Source organism: Podarcis tiliguerta (assembly GCF_965153285.1).
Source record: "Podarcis tiliguerta genome assembly, chromosome: 4".
Taxonomy (NCBI): domain Eukaryota; kingdom Metazoa; phylum Chordata; class Lepidosauria; order Squamata; family Lacertidae; genus Podarcis; species Podarcis tiliguerta.
Window position 1 is genome coordinate 71078997 of NC_139537.1, and position 18774 is coordinate 71097770.

Below are 18774 nucleotides of genomic sequence, written 5' to 3' on the forward strand. Positions count from 1 at the left end.
TAATGGGCTCAGTCTGAATTCATTTTGGCTTGGAAATAAGCCGATCCGTTTCCTGGTTTGGGTGGAGAAATAGCTTGGCTTATTTCTGAGCTAACCGGATTAAATCAAGGGGGAGATTACTCATTGCCAGCATCAAACAGGATAAAGGAATAACATTAATAGAGGGAGATACCTCCCACACCCACACACACCTTTACCAGTGTAAATAATTACCTTTACTTTCAGTAATCCTACCTCTTGAAATAATAGAGTGAACGTTTTATTCTGGAATAGCGATGGGGTTACAGAATCTTGTCTATGTGGAAATTTTGGATTTTTAAAAAAGTGATCCTGGAAGTGTGGCTTAATGGGCAAGTGAAAATATAAGTTGTGTTCTTTTTCTTTGCATTATTGTCATCATCATTAATATTTGCTCCCAAGCTAATTTCAACTTAACTGTAGGGAACTGTAGGATACAGTTCATTTAATGCCCCAGTGCTGATATTTTATTAAGAGTAAGCCACATTTATTTGCGTGGAACTTACTTCCTAATAAATGTGCCTAGGATTTCAGTCTGATGATTTTCTCTTACCCCTTTTCTGTGAACTGCCCTGAGACCTCTGGGTATAGGGTATACAAATTTAAATAAATAACAATATTTATATGAGTTGAGTTTAAGCTATGGAGTGTTTCAAGCAAAGCTTTTGTTGATTTTTATTTATTACACCGTTAAATTCTTCAGAGGTTGTTTTTCTGGCTGCAGTGAAGGCCACCAGTGCTGGTATTTACCTCCCTTGGGTGAAAGAACAAAGCATTTTGCCTCTTTTGAAAGGAAGGCCAGTGTTGCTTCAAAAGATATCAAACAGGCAGTGGTTGGGTGGGGTTCAGGAACCTGCTTGCACTTTGATTTTGAAGGGTGTCAGAGTCTTCTACGTGCCACTGAGGACCTGCTGAATAATGTGCTGGCGCATTATATTCAATGGATTTCTGTGATAACAAGAGAGTGGTTCTTCCTATATGTTGCTAAGCTCTTTGGATAGTCAGATTTCTCTCTCTCTCTCTCTCTCTCTCTCTTGTTTAAACCTTGAGATTTGCAAAGCCTAAAACCAAAGCCCACCGTAAACTAAAATCAGGCTCTCATCTTTTATAGTACCCGAACACTGCAGAGAAGTACTTTAGGAGTGCTAAAAGCGAAATCCTAGTCAGCTCTTGAATTCTGAAGAATGTGCACATCTTCACTTGCAAATGAGTGATGAAGGCCAGTCAAGACAGCCTCACAATAGAATCAATTAGCTCAGTCAGCCAGGGCAGAAATTAATGTCTAGAACTTCTTTTTCTGTCTCTATTGTCCCTTGCTTTTATGATTGCGGGTTCATTTAACAGCGTTCAGGGTGAATGAAGAGAAAAGAATTGTAGCACACAAAGAACACACTTGAAAGCAGAGTTAGACAACACGGTGCTCTCCAGATGGAATTGGACCACAACTCCCATCATGCTTGGCCATATAGGCCATGCTGGCCAGGACTGATGGGAATTGACGTACCAACAATATTGGCTGGGTGGGTAGCCTGTGGCCTTTCAGATGTTGCTGCGCTCCCAACTCCCATCCTCCTTAGCCACCATAGCCAATTGCCATGGATGATGGGAGTTGTAGTCTAGCAACATCTGGAGGGCAATGTGTTCCCCACCTCTGCTTTGAACTATGTTCCATTGAAACAAGCTGACTTCCTAATCTGTGGTTTGAAGCCGGCTTACTTCAGCTAAGCATAACGAAGACTAACCACAGTTTGCCCATGTTCAGACATAATGTTAAGCTGTGGTTTGTCTCAAGCTTCTGAACTACTCTCAGCTAAACCGGAAGAGATGTGGGAATGGAGACATGTAAGCTTTGTGCGCCCAATAAGAAGCAGCTGTTTATTCCTGAGTCCAAACCATGCCAAAGTATGTTTGCAATGACTGTGTGTGTGTGTACCAATGGTTGCTGTGACTTTTCCTGATTAGTATAAACGTTTGTGTATGTGTCACCGTCATCGCTACTCTGCAATGTCCAAAGAAGCTGTGAGTAGATAGCTGAGCCTTCCTCTTGTTTTGGCATGTGGTCGGTTTAATGAGTCTTTAGATTCCGGTACAATTTTCACTTGTGTGAAGGCATCCCCGCGTACTTCCTGCTGCAAACAGTGCCTGATTGTGACAGCTACCAAACATGCAGGAATTTAAAAAGTCAGTTCGGCGGAAGCGTAGTGCTATGTGTGGAATATTGCTCAGCATTTAATATTTAAAACAATGGACTGCTCAAGGCAGCGTCTGTCATAGATGTTGCATTCACGCTAATGCAATTTTTATGTGGGTCGTAGGATGGCACTGCTGCAGTCATCCAGATCCCCCGCCCTCAGGTTGCTCCCAGGTAACCTGATTATTTAGCCTTCATCCTCATTTTTTCCTGCTATTTAATGAGCAGCCATTCAGATTTGTTTGTGGGGAGGCTCTGCATCAAAGCAAATGCTATTCCACCCATTCCACGGCGTTTTCCTGTCACTTTCCTTATTGCAGAAAGTCTGCTGTTTGGGGGAAGTGGATATGTTGTGCAAGAGCTCCAAATCAATGCTAATTGTGCAATCTGAATTTCCCGGTCTGTGATTGAATCCCACCTGAAAATAGTGACACTCTGGAAGTGCCCTGAGTATCGGCAACATTCCGGGGTACAGGAATTGGTATCGCAATAGATACACTCGTGAAAATTGATTGGCGTAATTTGCAGACCGTTCCATCCTTGGCCAAAAAAATGCCCTCTCGTTCAGTGCTTTTAGTGTAGGGTGTTGTGAAAAGGGTATTAAAATGTGCTAACTGTGCTTTGAAAAAAAAAGAAATGGCACCCAAAGAGCAGATTGGACAAGTTCTTCTTTCTTGCCCTTAAAATGTGATGTCTCACTCTTCTTATTTAAAAATAAAATAAAAATCTTTAAACGCCTGGGAATAGCACACTCATTGCTTCTGAATTGCCTCCTTTTCTTTGTTCTCTGAATTTTATTTATTATAGAGATTTACACTCTGCAGTTCAAGAACTTCTTAGGGTGAAATGACTTTGAGGAAGCCCAACCATGTATTTATTCAGTAGAGGCCACAGCTCTAGCAACGAACATGAACCAATGTACATAGCTGCCATCAAGTGCATGGACAGCATGTGGACCTATGTGCCACATCCTTGGAGTTCCTGTCTATCTACTGATTTGCAGAGACAGAGTTGATGCAAACTGAGCCTCCACACGATCCCTGTATGTCCAGGCGGTGCCTGTCTCTTGAGCCATGTTGGTTCTCAGAGGTGTTACGATCGTGGAAATAGACTCCCTCCAATGCAGAATTGATTGTGCGGCGGTCTGTTTCACAACAACTTCCCTTCACACAAATTCCCCTGTGCGCAAGGGATGGTGCGCATGCGCTCTACATGTGATTACCATCGGGTGTGGGCTAGTATATCTTCACAAGCCATGTACTTCAAAAGCTGTTTCATTCCATGTGTCATTCATACGAAACATGAACCGAGCCCTGCTGGGCCAGTTTATCTAGTCCAGTGTTTTGTTTGCTACGGTGCCCAGCCAGATGTTTCTGGGAAGCTCCAAAAGAGAGATAATCAGGTTTATGATCAAAGCCCAAGGAGCACTTTTGCTGGTTATCTTCAGCCCTGCTCTGGATCTGGTTGCACAGTATTCTTCTTTCCTTATTTGGCAAAGTGTGCTCCACATTTCCTCTTACAGATGTCCTTTTAATGCCACTGCTAGTGTAAAAAAAAATTTTAATGGCCCACGGTATACAAACATACTAATTTAACCTGAGAATAGCGGAAAATATTATTGTTTTGCTGTTTTGTTTTACTTATTTGCTTGTTTTTATCCTGTATTTTATTCTGTGAACCGCCCTGAAATCCTATGATGAAGGGCAGTAGAGTGGTACCTCAGGTTACGTACTTAATTCATTCCGGAGGTCCGTTCTTAACCTGAAACTGTTCTTAACCTGAAGCACCACTTTAGCTAATGGGGCCTCCCGCTGCCGCCATGCCACTAGAGCACGATTTCTGTTCTCATCCTGAAGCAAAGTTCTTAACCCGAGGCACTATTTCTGGGTTAGCGGAGTCTGTAACCTGAAGCGTATGTAACCCGAGGTACCACTGTACTGGGTATCTAAATCTAATGAATAAAATATTTTATATGGTGCACACAGCTCTTTGCTAAGTGGTGCTGTCAGCATCTGCTCCTGAAATCCCCCACTACGCTGTACCTCTCTCCTCCCATTGGCTGTTGCATCCAAGAATTAGAACCAATAGCTGGGATGCAAGGCCAGGTGTGTCCTGAATCTGGGAGGAAATTGAGAGCTACAGTATAAGAACATAAGAAGAACTCTGCTGCATCCTACCAAAGGCCCAGCTAGCTCAGCAGCCCATTTCCCACACTTGCCAACCAGATGCCAAAGGGAAGCTCACGCAACAGCCCTTTCCCACTCCTGTTCCCCAGCAACTGAAGTTCAGAGCGCTGTTAGAAAGTAGCCTGGTGCCAGGCTCATTTAGCACGTAGCTGTCAATCACTTGCGACCAAGTAAGATGTTTGGGTGTGAGGATGGTGCCTGACATCTCCACCATCTGGAGGTGCATGTCTAGGGGTCCTTGGACCTTGAACTGTTTTCACACACTAATAGCCCATCCTGCAGAATTCTGTATTTTATCCGCACAAACATAATGAATTTCAGGAACCAAAATGCTTTTTCTGTGCAGCCTAAGCCAGGGCCAGGAGCAGTTGCGATTAAGAAAAAGAAGTAGGCACAGCCCAATATTTATGTGGACCGTCCCTGGATCAAGTGCCTTTTTTTCTTTTAAGTTGTCAGAGTTCTTAGGTTAGCCAGGTTAGCCAGATGTTAAAGTGGGAATCAATCACAGCCAGCCCATCGTTTGAAAAATAAGACTTTAGAGCCGTCTTGCCCCAAAGGGCAACTTTGGTGACTGTAACCTTGGTTAAAGGAACCATTTGGTGCCTAGCTCATATAGCCGAGTTTCTAACACTGGTTCAGAGGCGCACTGGCACTGATCCTGGAGGTAGGATGCAGCCATGATGACATGTAGCTGTTGGCAGGCTTCTCCTCCATGAATTTCTCTAACCTGCTTTCAGAGCTGCCGTGAGTTGGTGGACATCACCAAACCCTGTGGGAACAGGTTCCAAGGTGGCATCACTGTGCCATGTCAGTGATGGGGAACCGGCAGCCCTCCAGAAGTTGCTGGACTCCAACTCCCATCATCCCTGATGTTTGGACATCCTGGGTGGGCTGATGGGAATTGTAGTTTGACAGCCCCTGGAGGGCCCAGAGGTGTCCTACCCCAGCGCCATTATGGGAATAAGCACTTCTTGTTGTCTTGTCTTCATATTGGGGCTGTTCAGCTTTGTTGGGTGACCCTCAGTTCTAGTATCAGAGGAAGAAAGGGAGAAAAACTTCTCTATCCATTGCATTGTAGTCAGTCTGGCTAAGCTACGCCAGATCAACATTTTACTTAGCTACCCCTGCTTTCTCTTTCTTTCTGATGCCCCATTCCACTTTTATAGCTTTCCTTTCAGTTTCTACCAATGGGCATTCAAGGCTGCACTTTCCTGCACATCCTCTTCCTCATCCTTCAGTGAAGGATGTCACAGAGCTTTAACTCTGAAAGGTATGGTCAGTGAAGCCCTATGGTGAGCCTGGTGGTCAACAAAAGAGGTTCAAAGACTCTCTCAATGCAAATCTTTAAAAATGTAGTTTAATCACCGACAACTGGGAAACACAGGTCTGTGAGCGCTCCAGTTGGAGAACAGTCTTTACCAAAGGTGTCATGGGCTTTGAAGACTCTCAAACTCAGAATGAAAGGGAGAAACGTGCTAAGAGGAAGGCACGCTTGATCAACTCCTGCCCGGAAACATATGTCTCCACTGTGGAAGGACATGTGGATCCAGAATTGGCCTCCATAATCACTTATGGACTCACTTTTAAAACTGTGTTTATGCAAGACAATCTTTCTCAGCTACAAGTGATCGCCAAAGAAGAAGAAGAAGAAGGTACAGCAAGGTTGCCAGGTTGGCCAATAAGGGGAGCTCTCAAACTCCTATACAGGCGAACTGTAGGCAATTGTAGTCTTACAGTTCCCAAGGGCAAATTGTGTTCCTTGTTTTAACCCAGGTGCAACCTGGGTAGGCAAAGTTGGGAGAAAGGAAGTGGCATGTGGTGGTGCTTTTAACACTCTTTTTATTTTTTTTAAAAAGCACAGAATGTGCAAAAGCTGCACGGAGGCAGTGAATGGATTGCAGAGCAGATGTGGCGAGAACATAAAAGACCTAAGAATATCATTTTCCCATACTAGATCTGTGTCTGCATTTTTAGCGGAATGCCCACAGTGACTCTGGCTTTGTGATTTATGCTGCAGCACATTATAACGGTATATTTTTGGCTACCTCGACTACGTTTCGCGTCCACAGAGTTATTCACATTTTGTCCTTATAAGGAATAATGATTCATAACCAGAGGAATTGGGAGCTATTTTATACTGGAACTTTTTTATATCTTCTTAGGAAAATCCTACTCTCTTAGGTATTTCCTAAGGATGTTACCACATCACTTTGCTTGTTATTTGGGTGGAAATGCATGTTGTTGTTTTTATTGCCATGTCGCTCTGAGTTTCCCTGATCATTATCTGTCCTGGACCATGCCGCAGGGCAGGAGTTGTGCCTCCACAACTAGACTCTATCATAACTCAGATGGGGAACAGTAATTTGATACTAGAGAGATTTACCTCTGTTGACTGAGTGGTGGCTGTTCTCAACAATGGTGGAAAGATGGGGGGAACCTGGGACTCACTGTCCTCTGCTATTGTTTGCTTTGGGCTGCTCTCTCTCTCTCTCTCTCTCTCTCTCTCTCTTAGGTCTTGGAGGAGCAAAAGTTAAGTGAGGTCTTTCAGCCTTTCTTAGCTTCCTTTGTTAAATATTTGAAGCTACAATAGGGCTAGCTTCTACCCCAGGGCTTGAAAATTGTGACTAGCATCATCCCTGACCAGGGCTGATAGGAACTGGAAGCCAACAACCTCTGGAAGGCACTAGGGCTGGGCCATGTATTGTCCGAAACCGGTTTGAAGTCCCTATCGTGATGTCGCTTTCATAATTTTTGACCTGGCAATATATCACAAATCACGGTACATGGGTGTGCTATGCAAAAATCACAATGTGGGGGAAACCGTAAAGCCAACCAATGCTTTTATTGATTTCTATAGTCCCTGTTAACTCTGCCAGCTCCTCACGCAGAGGGCAGTGAATCGAAAGAGTAGGCACTGGCAAAAACTGCAATGCAGGGAAAACCGGGAAACCAATCAATGCCTCAACGTAGCTCCATCTAGACATTGTGATATATTGGTATATCGCAATGTTTAGCTGGTGGTATCTCACAGTGTTGAAAACCAGGTATCATCCCAGAAGGTGCACATGTTCCCCATTAGTGCCTTGCATTAATGCCTTCCTTTCTATATGTGTCTTTTTTGTGCTTAAAAGAAAACAATTGAAAATTCTGCTCCCACGTAAATCAATTCTGTGCCAGCAAATGTTCAGTTATGTTACTTGTAGACGTTATTATGCAAATAGTGTTGGAGCAGGGACTTTTGCTAAGTATCTCTGTGGAGCACTGAAACTCCACCCCACGACCATCTGGAATCCTCCAGTTGCTGGGATTAGCTAGGCATTGTTTACATTCTTTCAAGTCTGTCTCTGCAGCCATACAGGCTAGAATCGTGCTATTTGAAAATGAATGCTGAGCTTCTCAGGAACCTGAATGCTGTGCCTAGTACTTACATTCCATGCCTTTTCTACACCTCTACAGAACCACAGGATATGCTCAGAACTGGAATGTGTGTTTGGCAGCTGCTTCTTATTTAGAAACATGCCAAAGCGCTAGGCTGAAATATGTTCCTTGGTTCCTCACATCTCCTCTATTAATCTTTCTCTCCTGTGTGCTTTCGCTGAAATATATGCATATAAATCAGTTCAGGAAACATGCCTCTTCCTCTTCATGCTGTGCCTGTCATGGTGCTTTGCCTTAGATTTTTTTTTTTACTGGGACATAAAGTCTCAACTCCACACCTCCAACTTAACTACTTTATCAGTAGGCTTCCAAGACTCTTCCTGAGTGTCAGCTGTGTTGTAAGTCAGCGTGGTGGCCAAGTAAATTATGGATGTTGTTGTTGTTGTTTAGTCGTGTCCGACTCCATGGACCAGAGCACGCCAGGCACTTCTGTCTTCCACTGCCTCCCGCAGTTTGGTCAGACTCATGTTGGTAGCTTTGAGAACACTGTCCAACCATCTCGCCCTCTGTCGTCCCCTTCTCCTTGTGCCCTCCATCTTTCCCAACATCAGGGTCTTTTCCAGAGAGTCTTCTCTTCTCATGAGGTGGCCAAAGTATTGGAGCCTCAGCTTCACGATCTGTCCTTCCAGTGAGCACTCAGGGCTAATTTCCTTAAGAATGGATGCGTTTGATCTTCTTGCAGTCCATGGGACTCTCAAGAGTCTCCTCCAGCACCATAATTCAAAAGCATCAATTCTTTGGCGATCAGCCTTCTTTATGGTCCAGCTCTCACTTCCATACATCACTACTGGGAAAACCATGGCTTTAACTATACGGACCTTTGTTGGCAAGGTGATGTCTCTGCTTTTTAAGATGTTGTCTAGGTTTGCCATCGCCTTTCTCCCAAGGAGCAGGCATCTTTTAATTTCGTGACTGATGTCACCATCTGCAGTGATCATGGAGCCCAAGAAAGTAAAATCTCTCACTGCCTCCATTTCTTCTCCTTCTATTTGCCAGGAGGTGATGGGCCCAGTGGCCATGATCTTCGTTTTTTTGATGTTGAGCTTCAGACCATATTTTGCGCTCTCCTCTTTTATTTTTAATTTTTAATTATGGATAGCTTTTTCTTTTTTCTTTAAGTTCATAAAACTATAGATGGGAGAGTCAGGGAACTGGTTTCTCACTCCTGAAACCCGCTCCACTGCTGGCGTGTAATATTTGGGCTTGCAAGAGCACGATCACATTGTGCTGTGCATTCCCCATGCTGTATATTTCTTTGGAAATTTGCTTTTCTGAGCTCTCTGTAGTTGAACTGACCCAGTACATTTGAGCTTACAGACATTTCAGAAACGAGACAGCTGGTACAAGCCTACTGGCATGTGCTTCCTGCCAACGCTTCCTCATTTGCCTTCAGCCCATGTTTGGTACACCTGTCTCAGAGTGCAGAAGCTGGATTTTAGTTCTGGAGCTTTCGGGGTGAATGCAGTCCAAACAAAGTATAGCACACCCTCAAGGGGCATGGGGTGTGTGCAACTGGCTAATGGATGGACTTGGACTTACCCAAGTGACAGATTGCAGGTTGCACCAACACCAGGGTGTTCGTGTTGTTATTTGTTGATGTTGAAAGAGAGGTTAAAGCCTTAAAATGTCTTATCCAAGGAGCTTCCTGAGCGGCAGCCATAAAGTAAGAAAATGTGGTGGTCAAGTAAAGTAGAATTAGAAATGTGAAGCCAAAGAACTGGCTAGGTTAGTTCAGAACAGGGTGTGCGCTTCAGTGTCCAACTCCTTTCCTCTACCCTTTGTCCCTCGTGGCATTTTAGGATTCCGTGTCACAAAGCTGAAGTACCAATGTAGGATGCCTCAACTGGCAGAGTTCTTGCTTCTGTGCAACTCTCCAATGTCACAGGAGGCCTCCTGAGGTCTAGATCTGGTGTCTTGGGTTACCACGTCTACATTTTTCAAATGTGTTCCTTACATAGTCTCTTTTTCCTGCTTTGCTCCACCTTTCATGCAGCTACCCTGCCTGTGGGCATTCTGAGCTTTAGGTTCTTGTCTCTCCCATCATTTTAGCTCTTTAACTACCTTCCCCCCATTTCTTACTTCCATAGTGCCTGTGTGATTATTATTTTTTTTAAAAAATGTTAATATAAATTTTCATTTTAAAAAAACCACATATAACAAAAGTTTTCAAAACACATCACTTGGTCCGTTACCTTCTGTACCAGACATAACAGTTTTAATTCCAAACTGACAAGCGGCCCTCCTCACAGAAGTTGGACTTTGAACATTTCCAATGGGCTTCGTTCCTTGGGTATCGGTGTGTCTGTGAACCAGTTGGTGTTAGAGGCTTCACTGCCACAAGCACAACGCAACACAGATGGAAGTCTGCCCATGTAACAAGTTGTAGCCTCTCAGGAGCTTTTGCCAGCTAGGCTATACTGTTTCAATGCATTTCTTGTAAACATTTCTTTGCCAGGATTGAAAGGAAATACACCACCAGATACTGGAAAGAAGTGAAAGTCGGAGATTTCATCCAGCTGCGTTGTAATGAAATCATCCCTGCTGATATCTTGCTGCTTTCCTCGAGTGACCCCGACGGCCTGTGCCACATTGAAACCGCTAATCTGGATGGGGAGACCAACTTGAAGCAGAGACAAGTTGTAAGAGGATTTTTAGAGCTGGTAAGTTTACATATATTGTACATTGCTCTTTAACTGGTTTTTGGTTGTGTTTTTAAAAAAATGTTGTATTGCTGTTCTTTTTAAACTGTACGCTGCTTGGAGATTTTTGACATACAGTGGTACCTCGGGTTACATACGCTCCAGGTTACATACGCTTCAGGTTACAGACTCTGCTAACCCAGAAATAGTACCTCGGGTTAAGGACTTTGCTTCAGGATGAGAACAGAAATCATGCTCCGGTGGCGTGGCGGCAGTGGGAGGCCCCATTAGCTAAAGTGGTGCTTCAGGTTAAGAACAGTTTCAGGTTAAGAATGGACCTCCGGAACGAATTAAGTACTTAACCTGAGGTACCACTGTATTAAGTGGTGTAGAAACGCTTTTTAATGAAAAGAATGTTTAATTTCATTCAGTGCCTTAAAATAAATGGTGCTTGTCAGTTGCTGGAAACCACAATAGGGGAAAGTGTGTTTTTGTGCTTGAATCCTGCCTTCCTGTTTTCACAGGAAGTTGGACTGGATAGGCCATTGGCCCCATCTAGCAGGCGATTCTTTCGTTCTTGCCTTCTCTCGTTCTTGCCAGTGTTACAGAGCAAGAACTACTTGTTCCAGCAAGCTTGATGTTCCAACTCCCATCAGCCCCAAACATAAGGGCTTGCTGGATCATGCCAATGACCCACCTGGTCCAGCCTCCTGTTCCCACAGTACTGGCATAGGCAAACCCCGGCGCTCCAGATGTTTGGGACTACAATTCCCATCATCCCTAGCTAACAGGATCAGTGGTCAAGGATGATGTGAATTGTAGTCCCAAACACCTGGAGGGCTGGAGTTTGCCTATGCCTGCCATAGTAGCTAGCCAGATGCCCACAAGAAACCAGAAAACAAGACCTGGGCACAACAGCACTCAACCCACTACATAGCCACAGATTCCTCATCCTGGATTTAGACCATCCTGACATGCAGAAGAAGAAGAGGAGGAGGAGTTTGGATTTGATATCCCGCTTTATCACTACCCGAAGGTGTCTCAAAGCGGCTAACATTCTCCTTTCCCTTCCCCCCCTCAACAAACACTCTGTGAGGTGAGTGAGGCTGAGAGACTTCAGAGAAGTGTGACTAGCCCACGGTCACCCAGCAGCTGCATGTGGAGGAGCGGAGACGCGAACCCGGTTCACCAGATTATGAGTCCAAGGCTCTTAACCACAACACCACACTGGCTCTGCAGGGCAAAACTATGCATGCCTATTTAGAAGTAAGTCTCATTGAGTGGCATGGGACTTCTAAGCTAGCGTGCATAGGTTGTCTTCATGTGCTTCATGTACAAAACACACACACCCATGGCATTAACCTGGGCTTAAGGCATTCAGAAATCTTGACAGGCCATGTAAACAACGCCTGAGAGTCTCGTCCAAGCATTAAAAACGACTCCACCTTGCTTTCATGGATTTATGCCCATTTCTTGTGACAAAGCCTCCAGGGTTCCTGTTTGTTTTGGTTGATAAAATTTTCACTTGGTACGGATTGTGGGGCTCCGAGGTCTCCTGGAAGCTGGATTATGAAATCCCGCCATCGAGCTACGTGGAGGCATGCAGACACTACATATCTGTGGCCGTGTGCAGCGCTCTTTTTTGCAGATCAGGACCACAGCTCAAAGAAAACAGAATTGCAGATTCAAAGAATTATAGAGTTGGAAGGGACCCAAGGGCCATCTAGTCCAACCCCCTGCAATGCAGAAATCTCCGCTAAAGCATCCATCACAGATGGCCATCCAACCTCTGCTTAAAAACCTCCAAGGAAGGCATTGTTCACCACCTCTCATGGCAGCCTGTTCCACCGTTGATCAGCTTTTACTGTCAGAACGTTTTTCTGTATGTTTAGTCGGAATTTCCCATTCTTGTATTTTGAAGCCATTAGTCCGAGTCCTACCCTCTAGAGCAGCATTCGAAACTCCCATTGTTCTAGGCACATTTTGCGACAGGGAATTTCATCAGCGTGAGCAGTCTCTGGGTGCAGTACAGCGCCTAAGATTTTGGATTAAAACTGCAGAGTGGAAGGAGGTCCTTTTTCTGCCTCCCCACTTCCAGCTACTCTCTGAAGACTGGAGAAGAGACCCTCTTAAGACTATTAGGAGGGTGGGCAGGAGAAGGAGCAGACCATGTGAAAAAGGAACATAATGTTGTAGATGCAGTTCATTCATTTTCAGCATTGAATTCTTGTTGCGTGGCGAGTTCCCGCCTCCCCCCAGTGGAAATAAAGACACCTGACACAGATATTTAAGGTTAATGGGCTAAATATGGCCACAACTTTATTGGTTACAGGTGATGAGCGGTATTGGCTTAGGCATTGGTCCTAACCGACTATCCGGGAAGGGTTAACCACCAATAGAGGGAGCCCTGCTGAGGCACGTCAACTAGGAACTCCCCCAGGATCACCGGTTGGGGGTGTGCCTTAGGCCCTAGCCTCCATAGGCTTCGGACAGGGCCACGCCCCCCAGAATCCTTTATCGGACTACCCTTCAATATGTGGGGCAGGTGATGGCGCTTCCTCCCCCCCCTTCCATCTACATACCAATACCAATGCCTAACCGCCAATACCAAGGAAGTTGTGACGATTTGCTACGAGGTAGGCGAAAAACCAAGTGGCTGGTGCCAATTTGCCAAGTGGAAAAATTCCTACCAGACCCCTTAACGGCGACCAACCGAGGTTCATAGCAAGGTCAAAGGCGAAAAAAACCTTAAAGGGCGGGCGGGTGGGAAATTGGAGCGGCTGGAAGCGGCAAAGAGGGAGATCTCAGGCCGCCCCTGTGTTAAATGGAGCAGGCCACGCCCCCCAGGCCAGCCAATTGGCTGGCCAGGGGATGACGCGATCAGGATTCCCTCAATTGCGCGGAGGCTGAGAGCCAGCCCCCGCGCGCTAGGTGGGAGGGTGAAGCCTGCAACCCCACCTCCTTCTATGTCGGAAGTGGCTTTATTGAAAAAAAAAGTGCCTAGACGTTCTGTTGTTGCGCCCATAACCTAGGATAAAGGTCTCATTTAGCTCCTAGCTTCTGTATCTCAGTTTTTAACAGTGCTCCAGAGCAGGAGAAAACAAGCTTATTCCCTCTTCCACATGACAGCCCCTTGAAGATGGCTATCATATCTCCTCTCAGTCTCCTCTTTTTCTTAACACGAGGTCAGAAGGTTTCCACGGAAGCACATTAGATCAGCAGCTGAATATCGGGAAAGGGCTGTTACGCTGCTTACGTGGCCGCAGCTTGCTTTGGCGAACATCACAGACCCAGGAATGTTGTTTCACGAGGAAACAAAAGAATCTTTTATGCTGCGTCCTATAGCAGTTTGGTCACATGGCCTATCACAAGTCAAGGGGCAGCGTGGTTTTTCGAAGAACCCCCCATTTAAGATATCAAAGAGTTTGTCACAGGGCTGCTGCATTCATTGCACTCCACTCAAAGGGCAACAGCTCAAGTGCTTAGAAAACTATTAAATGGTGAGCCCTTGCCTCTAATGTTTTCAAGAGAGAGATGACCCTTCAATCAGGTTAATTAGCACTTCCGAGAGTCACTGGAGTTACAGGTCTGAGCAGGGAATGCAATACATATTTACGTATTTGGCCAAGCAGTTATAAATATTAAAATGTTCAGTTGTATCTAGAATTACGTAGATGCAATCGGATTGATTCGTAAAAACACAGCCAGCCAGAGGGAGCATCTCTCTCTCCTCACCTTCGTGCCACTTGGAAGGCAGCAGACAGCGATCTCACTGACCCCTGGAGTTGTGAACACTGTTCATTACATCTTTCCAGGTCATAAATTCTGAAAACGTTATTGTGATGTGGACTTGAAACCGGTTTCAGACGAGGCATTGATACATTGCCCAGCTCTGTTTCATATAATAGAAGGGGAAGAAATGGAGGCAGTGAGAGATTTTAATTTCTTGGGTTCCATGATCACTGCAGATGGTGACAGCAGCCACAAAATTAAGAGATGCCTGCTTCTTGGGAGAAAAGCAATGACAAACCTAGACAGCATCTTTAAAAGCAGAGACATCACCTTGCCAACAAAGGTCCGTATAGTTAAAGCTATGGTTTTCCCAGTAGTGATGTATGGAAGTGAGAGCTGATCACCAAAGAATTGATGCTTTTGAATTATGCTGCTGGAGGAGACTCTTGAGAGTCCCATGGACTACAAGAAGATCAAACCTATCCATTCTTAAGGAAATCAGCCCTGAGTGCTCACTGGAAGGACAGATCGTGAAACTGAGGCTCCAATACTTTGGCCACCTCATGAGAAGAGAAGACTCCCTGGAAAAGACCCTGATGTTGGGAAAGATGGAGGGCACAAGGAGAAGGGGATGACAGAGGATGAGATGGTTGGATAGTATTCTCGAAGCTACCAGCATGAGTTTGACCAAACTGCAGGAGGCAGTGGAGGACAGGAGTGCCTGGCGTGCTCTGGTCCATGGGGTCACGAAGAGTCGGACACAACTAAACAACTAAACAACAACAAGGGTCCATACTGGCAGTAAGTAATTGGGCTGCCTCAACACTGTCATCCTACCAAGTGTCAACGTCACCCTTATTGCTAGTTTTGTCTTTTTCAGAATTGGCCTCCCTCTGGCTGAGGATTTCTCATACACCAAACCAATTTCACACATGTGCATACACACACAAGTGTGTGGAGCTTAAGGATTTACTAAAGCCCAAAATCTGAAGAAGTACATCACCTAATCAGCAGCGCCTTTACTGGTAGTCTGAGATTATGGTCTATCTTCTAAATAGATATTTATTGTTCCGCAAGCTTCCATAGTCTAAACACAATGAATAAATGCATTTATAAAGAGAGAGAGAGAGAGAGATCCAGCAGAGAGTGTGAAGTGTCATAACATGTATAGAAAAGCTGAGTCTTGGGTAGAATGAGCGGTATTCAACAAAGTTTTACTCAAAAGACCCACTAATGAACAGGTCTGGGTTAGGCCTTTAGCTGATTAATATTCCGCAGCCTTTTAAATGTGTCTGTGGGATGCGGGTGTGTTGTCATTGTTTTGCTGTTTTGTTTTAATTACTTACTTGTTTCTATACTGTGTTTTATTCTGTGAACCACCCTGAGATCTTATGATGAAGGTGTTAAAACACATAATAAAAATATTAATAGGCCTTCTTTGAGTATATATAGATATAAAGTACAACAAAAGTAGTAAGTATAACCAATATAAATGCATGCACAAATAGAATCATAGAATCATAGAATCATAGAGTTGGAAGAGACCACAAGGGTCATCGAGTCCAACCCCCTGCCAAGCAGGAAACACCATCAGAGCACTCCTGACATATGGTTGTCAAGCCTCTGCTTAAAGACCTCCAAAGAAGGAGACTCCACCACACTCCTTGGCAGCAAATTCCACTGTCGAACAGCTCTTACTGTCAGGAAGTTCTTCCTAATGTTTAGGTGGAATCTTCTTTCTTGTAGTTTGTATCCATTGCTCCGTGTCCGCTTCTCTGGAGCAGCAGAAAACAACCTTTCTCCCTCCTCTATGTGACATCCTTTTATATATTTGAACATGGCTATCATATCACCCCTTAACCTCCTCTTCTCCAGGCTAAACATGCCCAGCTCCCTTAGCCGATCCTCATAAGGCATTGTTTCCAGGCCTTTGACCATTTTGGTTGCCCTCCTCTGTACACGTTCTAGTTTGTCAGTGTCCTTCTTGAACTGTGGTGCCCAGAACTGGACACAGTACTCCAGGTGAGGTCTGACCAGAGCAGAATACAGTGGCACTATAACTTCCCTTGATCTAGATGCTATACTCCTATTGATGCAGCCCAGAATTGCATTGGCTTTTTTAGCTGCCGCGTCACACTGTTGGCTCATGTTAAGTTTGTGGTCAACCAAGACTCCTAGATCCTTTTCACATGTACTGCTCTCAAGCCAGGTGTCACCCATCTTGTATTTGTGCCTCTCATTTTTTTTGCCCAAGTGCAATACTTTACATTTCTCCCTGTTAAAATTCATCTTGTTTGTTTTGGCCCAGTTCTCTAATCTGTCAAGGTCATTTTGAAGTGTGATCCTGTCTTCTGGGGTGTTAGCCACCGCTCCCAGTTTGGTGTCATCTGCAAATTTGATCAGGATGCTCTTGAGTCCATCCTCCAAGTCGTTGATAAAGATGTTGAATAAGACCGGGCCCAAGACAGAACCCTGTGGCACCCCACTAGTCACTCTTCTCCAGGATGAAGAGGAACCATTGATGAGCACCCTTTGGGTCCGGTCAGTCAGCCAGTTACAAATCCACTGAGTGGTAGCATAGTCAAGACCGCATTTTACCAGCTTCTTTACAAGAATATCATGGGGCACCTTGTCAAATGCCTTGCTGAAATCAAGGTAGACTACATCCACTGCGTTCCCTTCATCTACCAGGCTTGTAATTCTGTCAAAAAATGAGATCAGGTTAGTCTGACATGACTTATTTTTCAGAAATCCATGCTGACTATTGGTGATCACAGCATTCCTTTCTAGGTGCTCACAGATTGTTTGCTTAATGATCTGCTCCAGAATCTTCCCTGGTATTGATGTTAGACTGACTGGGCGGTAATTATTTGGGTCCTCTCTTATCCCCTTTTTGAAAATAGGGACAACATTTGCCCTCCTCCAGTCTGCCGGGACTTCGCCTGTTCTCCAGGAATTCTCAAAGATGATTGCCAGTGGTTCTGAGATCACATCTGCCAGTTCTTTTAATACTCTTGGATGCAGTTCATCTGGCCCTGGAGACTTGAATACATCTAAACTAGCCAAGTATTCTTGTACTATCTCCTTAGTTATTCTGGGCTGTGTTTCCTCTGCTGAATCATTTCCTCCAAATTCTTCAGGTCGGGCATTGTTTTCTTTATCAGAGAAGACTGAGGCAAAGAAGGCATTGAGGAGTTCAGCCCTTTCTGTGTCCCCTGTTTGCATTTCACCATCTTCTCCTCTGAGTGACCCCACTGTTTCTTTGTTCTTCCTTTTGCTACGAACATACCCATAGAAGCCTTTTTTGTTGCTTTTAACCTCTCTAGCAAGCCTGAGTTCATTCTGTGCTTTAGCTTTTCTGACTTTGTGTCTACACGTGCTGGCTATTTGTTTGAATTCCTCTTTGGTGGTTTCCCCCCTTTTCCATTTTTTGTACACATCCTTTTTTAATCTTAACTCAGTTAAAAGTTCTTTAGATAGCCACCCTGGCTTCTTTAGGCACCTTCCATGTTTCCGTCTCATTGGTATTGCCTGAAGTTGTGCTTTTACTATCTCCCTCTTAACAAACTCCCAGCCATCATGAACTCCCTTTCCTTTTAGTATTACTGTCCATGGGATCTCACCCAGCACTTCCCTAAGTTTTATGAAGTCGGCTTTCTTAAAGTCAAGAAATTGAGTCCTAGTATGCTTGGCTGCTCCTTTCCGTTGTATAGTAAACTTCAGAAGAGCATGATCACTTGCGCCTAATGATCCTTCCACTTCTACCCCATTAACCAGGTCATCGACATTGGTTAGGACCAGATCTAAAATGGCTGTTCCTCTTGTTGCTTCTCCCACTTTCTGGACAATGAAGTTGTCTGCAAGGCCAGTGAGGAATCTGTTTGACCTTATGCTCTTGGCTGAGTTTGACCTCCAACAAATATCTGGGTAATTGAAGTCCCCCATTACTACTATCTCCCTTCCTTTTGCATGCTTGGCCATCTGTTCCAGGAAGGCATCATCTATGTCCTCCGTTTGGCTTGGGGATCTATAGTAAACTCCCACAATGAGGTCACTATTATTCTTCTCTCCCTTAATTTTGACCCAAATGCTCTCACTTTGGCTTTGAGGTTCTAAATCTTGGATCTCTTCACAGGTATACACATCCCTGACATATAACGCCACTCCTCCTCCTTTCTTGTCTGGTCTGTTTCTCTGAAATAGATTGTATCCCTCCATTTTTACATTCCAATCGTGGGACTTATCCCACCAGGTTTCAGTGATGCCTATTATGTCATATTTAGTTTGCTGTACCAAGAGCTCAAGCTCATCTTGTTTATTTCCCATGCTTTGTGCATTAGTGTACAGACATTGAAGTCCATTAGTCATTCCCCCGTGTCTCTTATTTAAGGATTTTTTCCTCCCACCACTAGGTCTGCTTGCTGTTTGCTCCATTTGGTCTATGACATTTGGATGATCATCTTCATCAATTAATAGACTCCTACCTTCAGGAGCACTGTCTCCCTCCCCCACATTAGTCAGTTTAAAGCCCTCCTGATGAGGTTTCTTAGTTTTTTGGCAAAAACATTCC

General features: G+C 44.6%; 1 protein-coding gene across 3 annotated transcripts in view; it reads left to right on the forward strand.

Moving 5' to 3' along the window:
- The window catches only part of LOC310676252 (phospholipid-transporting ATPase VA-like), a 91588-nt gene that overhangs the window by 50995 nt on the left and 21819 nt on the right, over positions 1 to 18774 (forward strand). For all 3 annotated transcript variants that reach the window (XM_083437984.1, XM_083437985.1, XM_083437986.1), the window contains exon 3: positions 10289 to 10493. In XM_083437984.1, coding sequence (XP_083294110.1) covers positions 10289 to 10493 — 205 coding nt within the window. The remainder of the gene's footprint in view (positions 1 to 10288; positions 10494 to 18774) is intronic.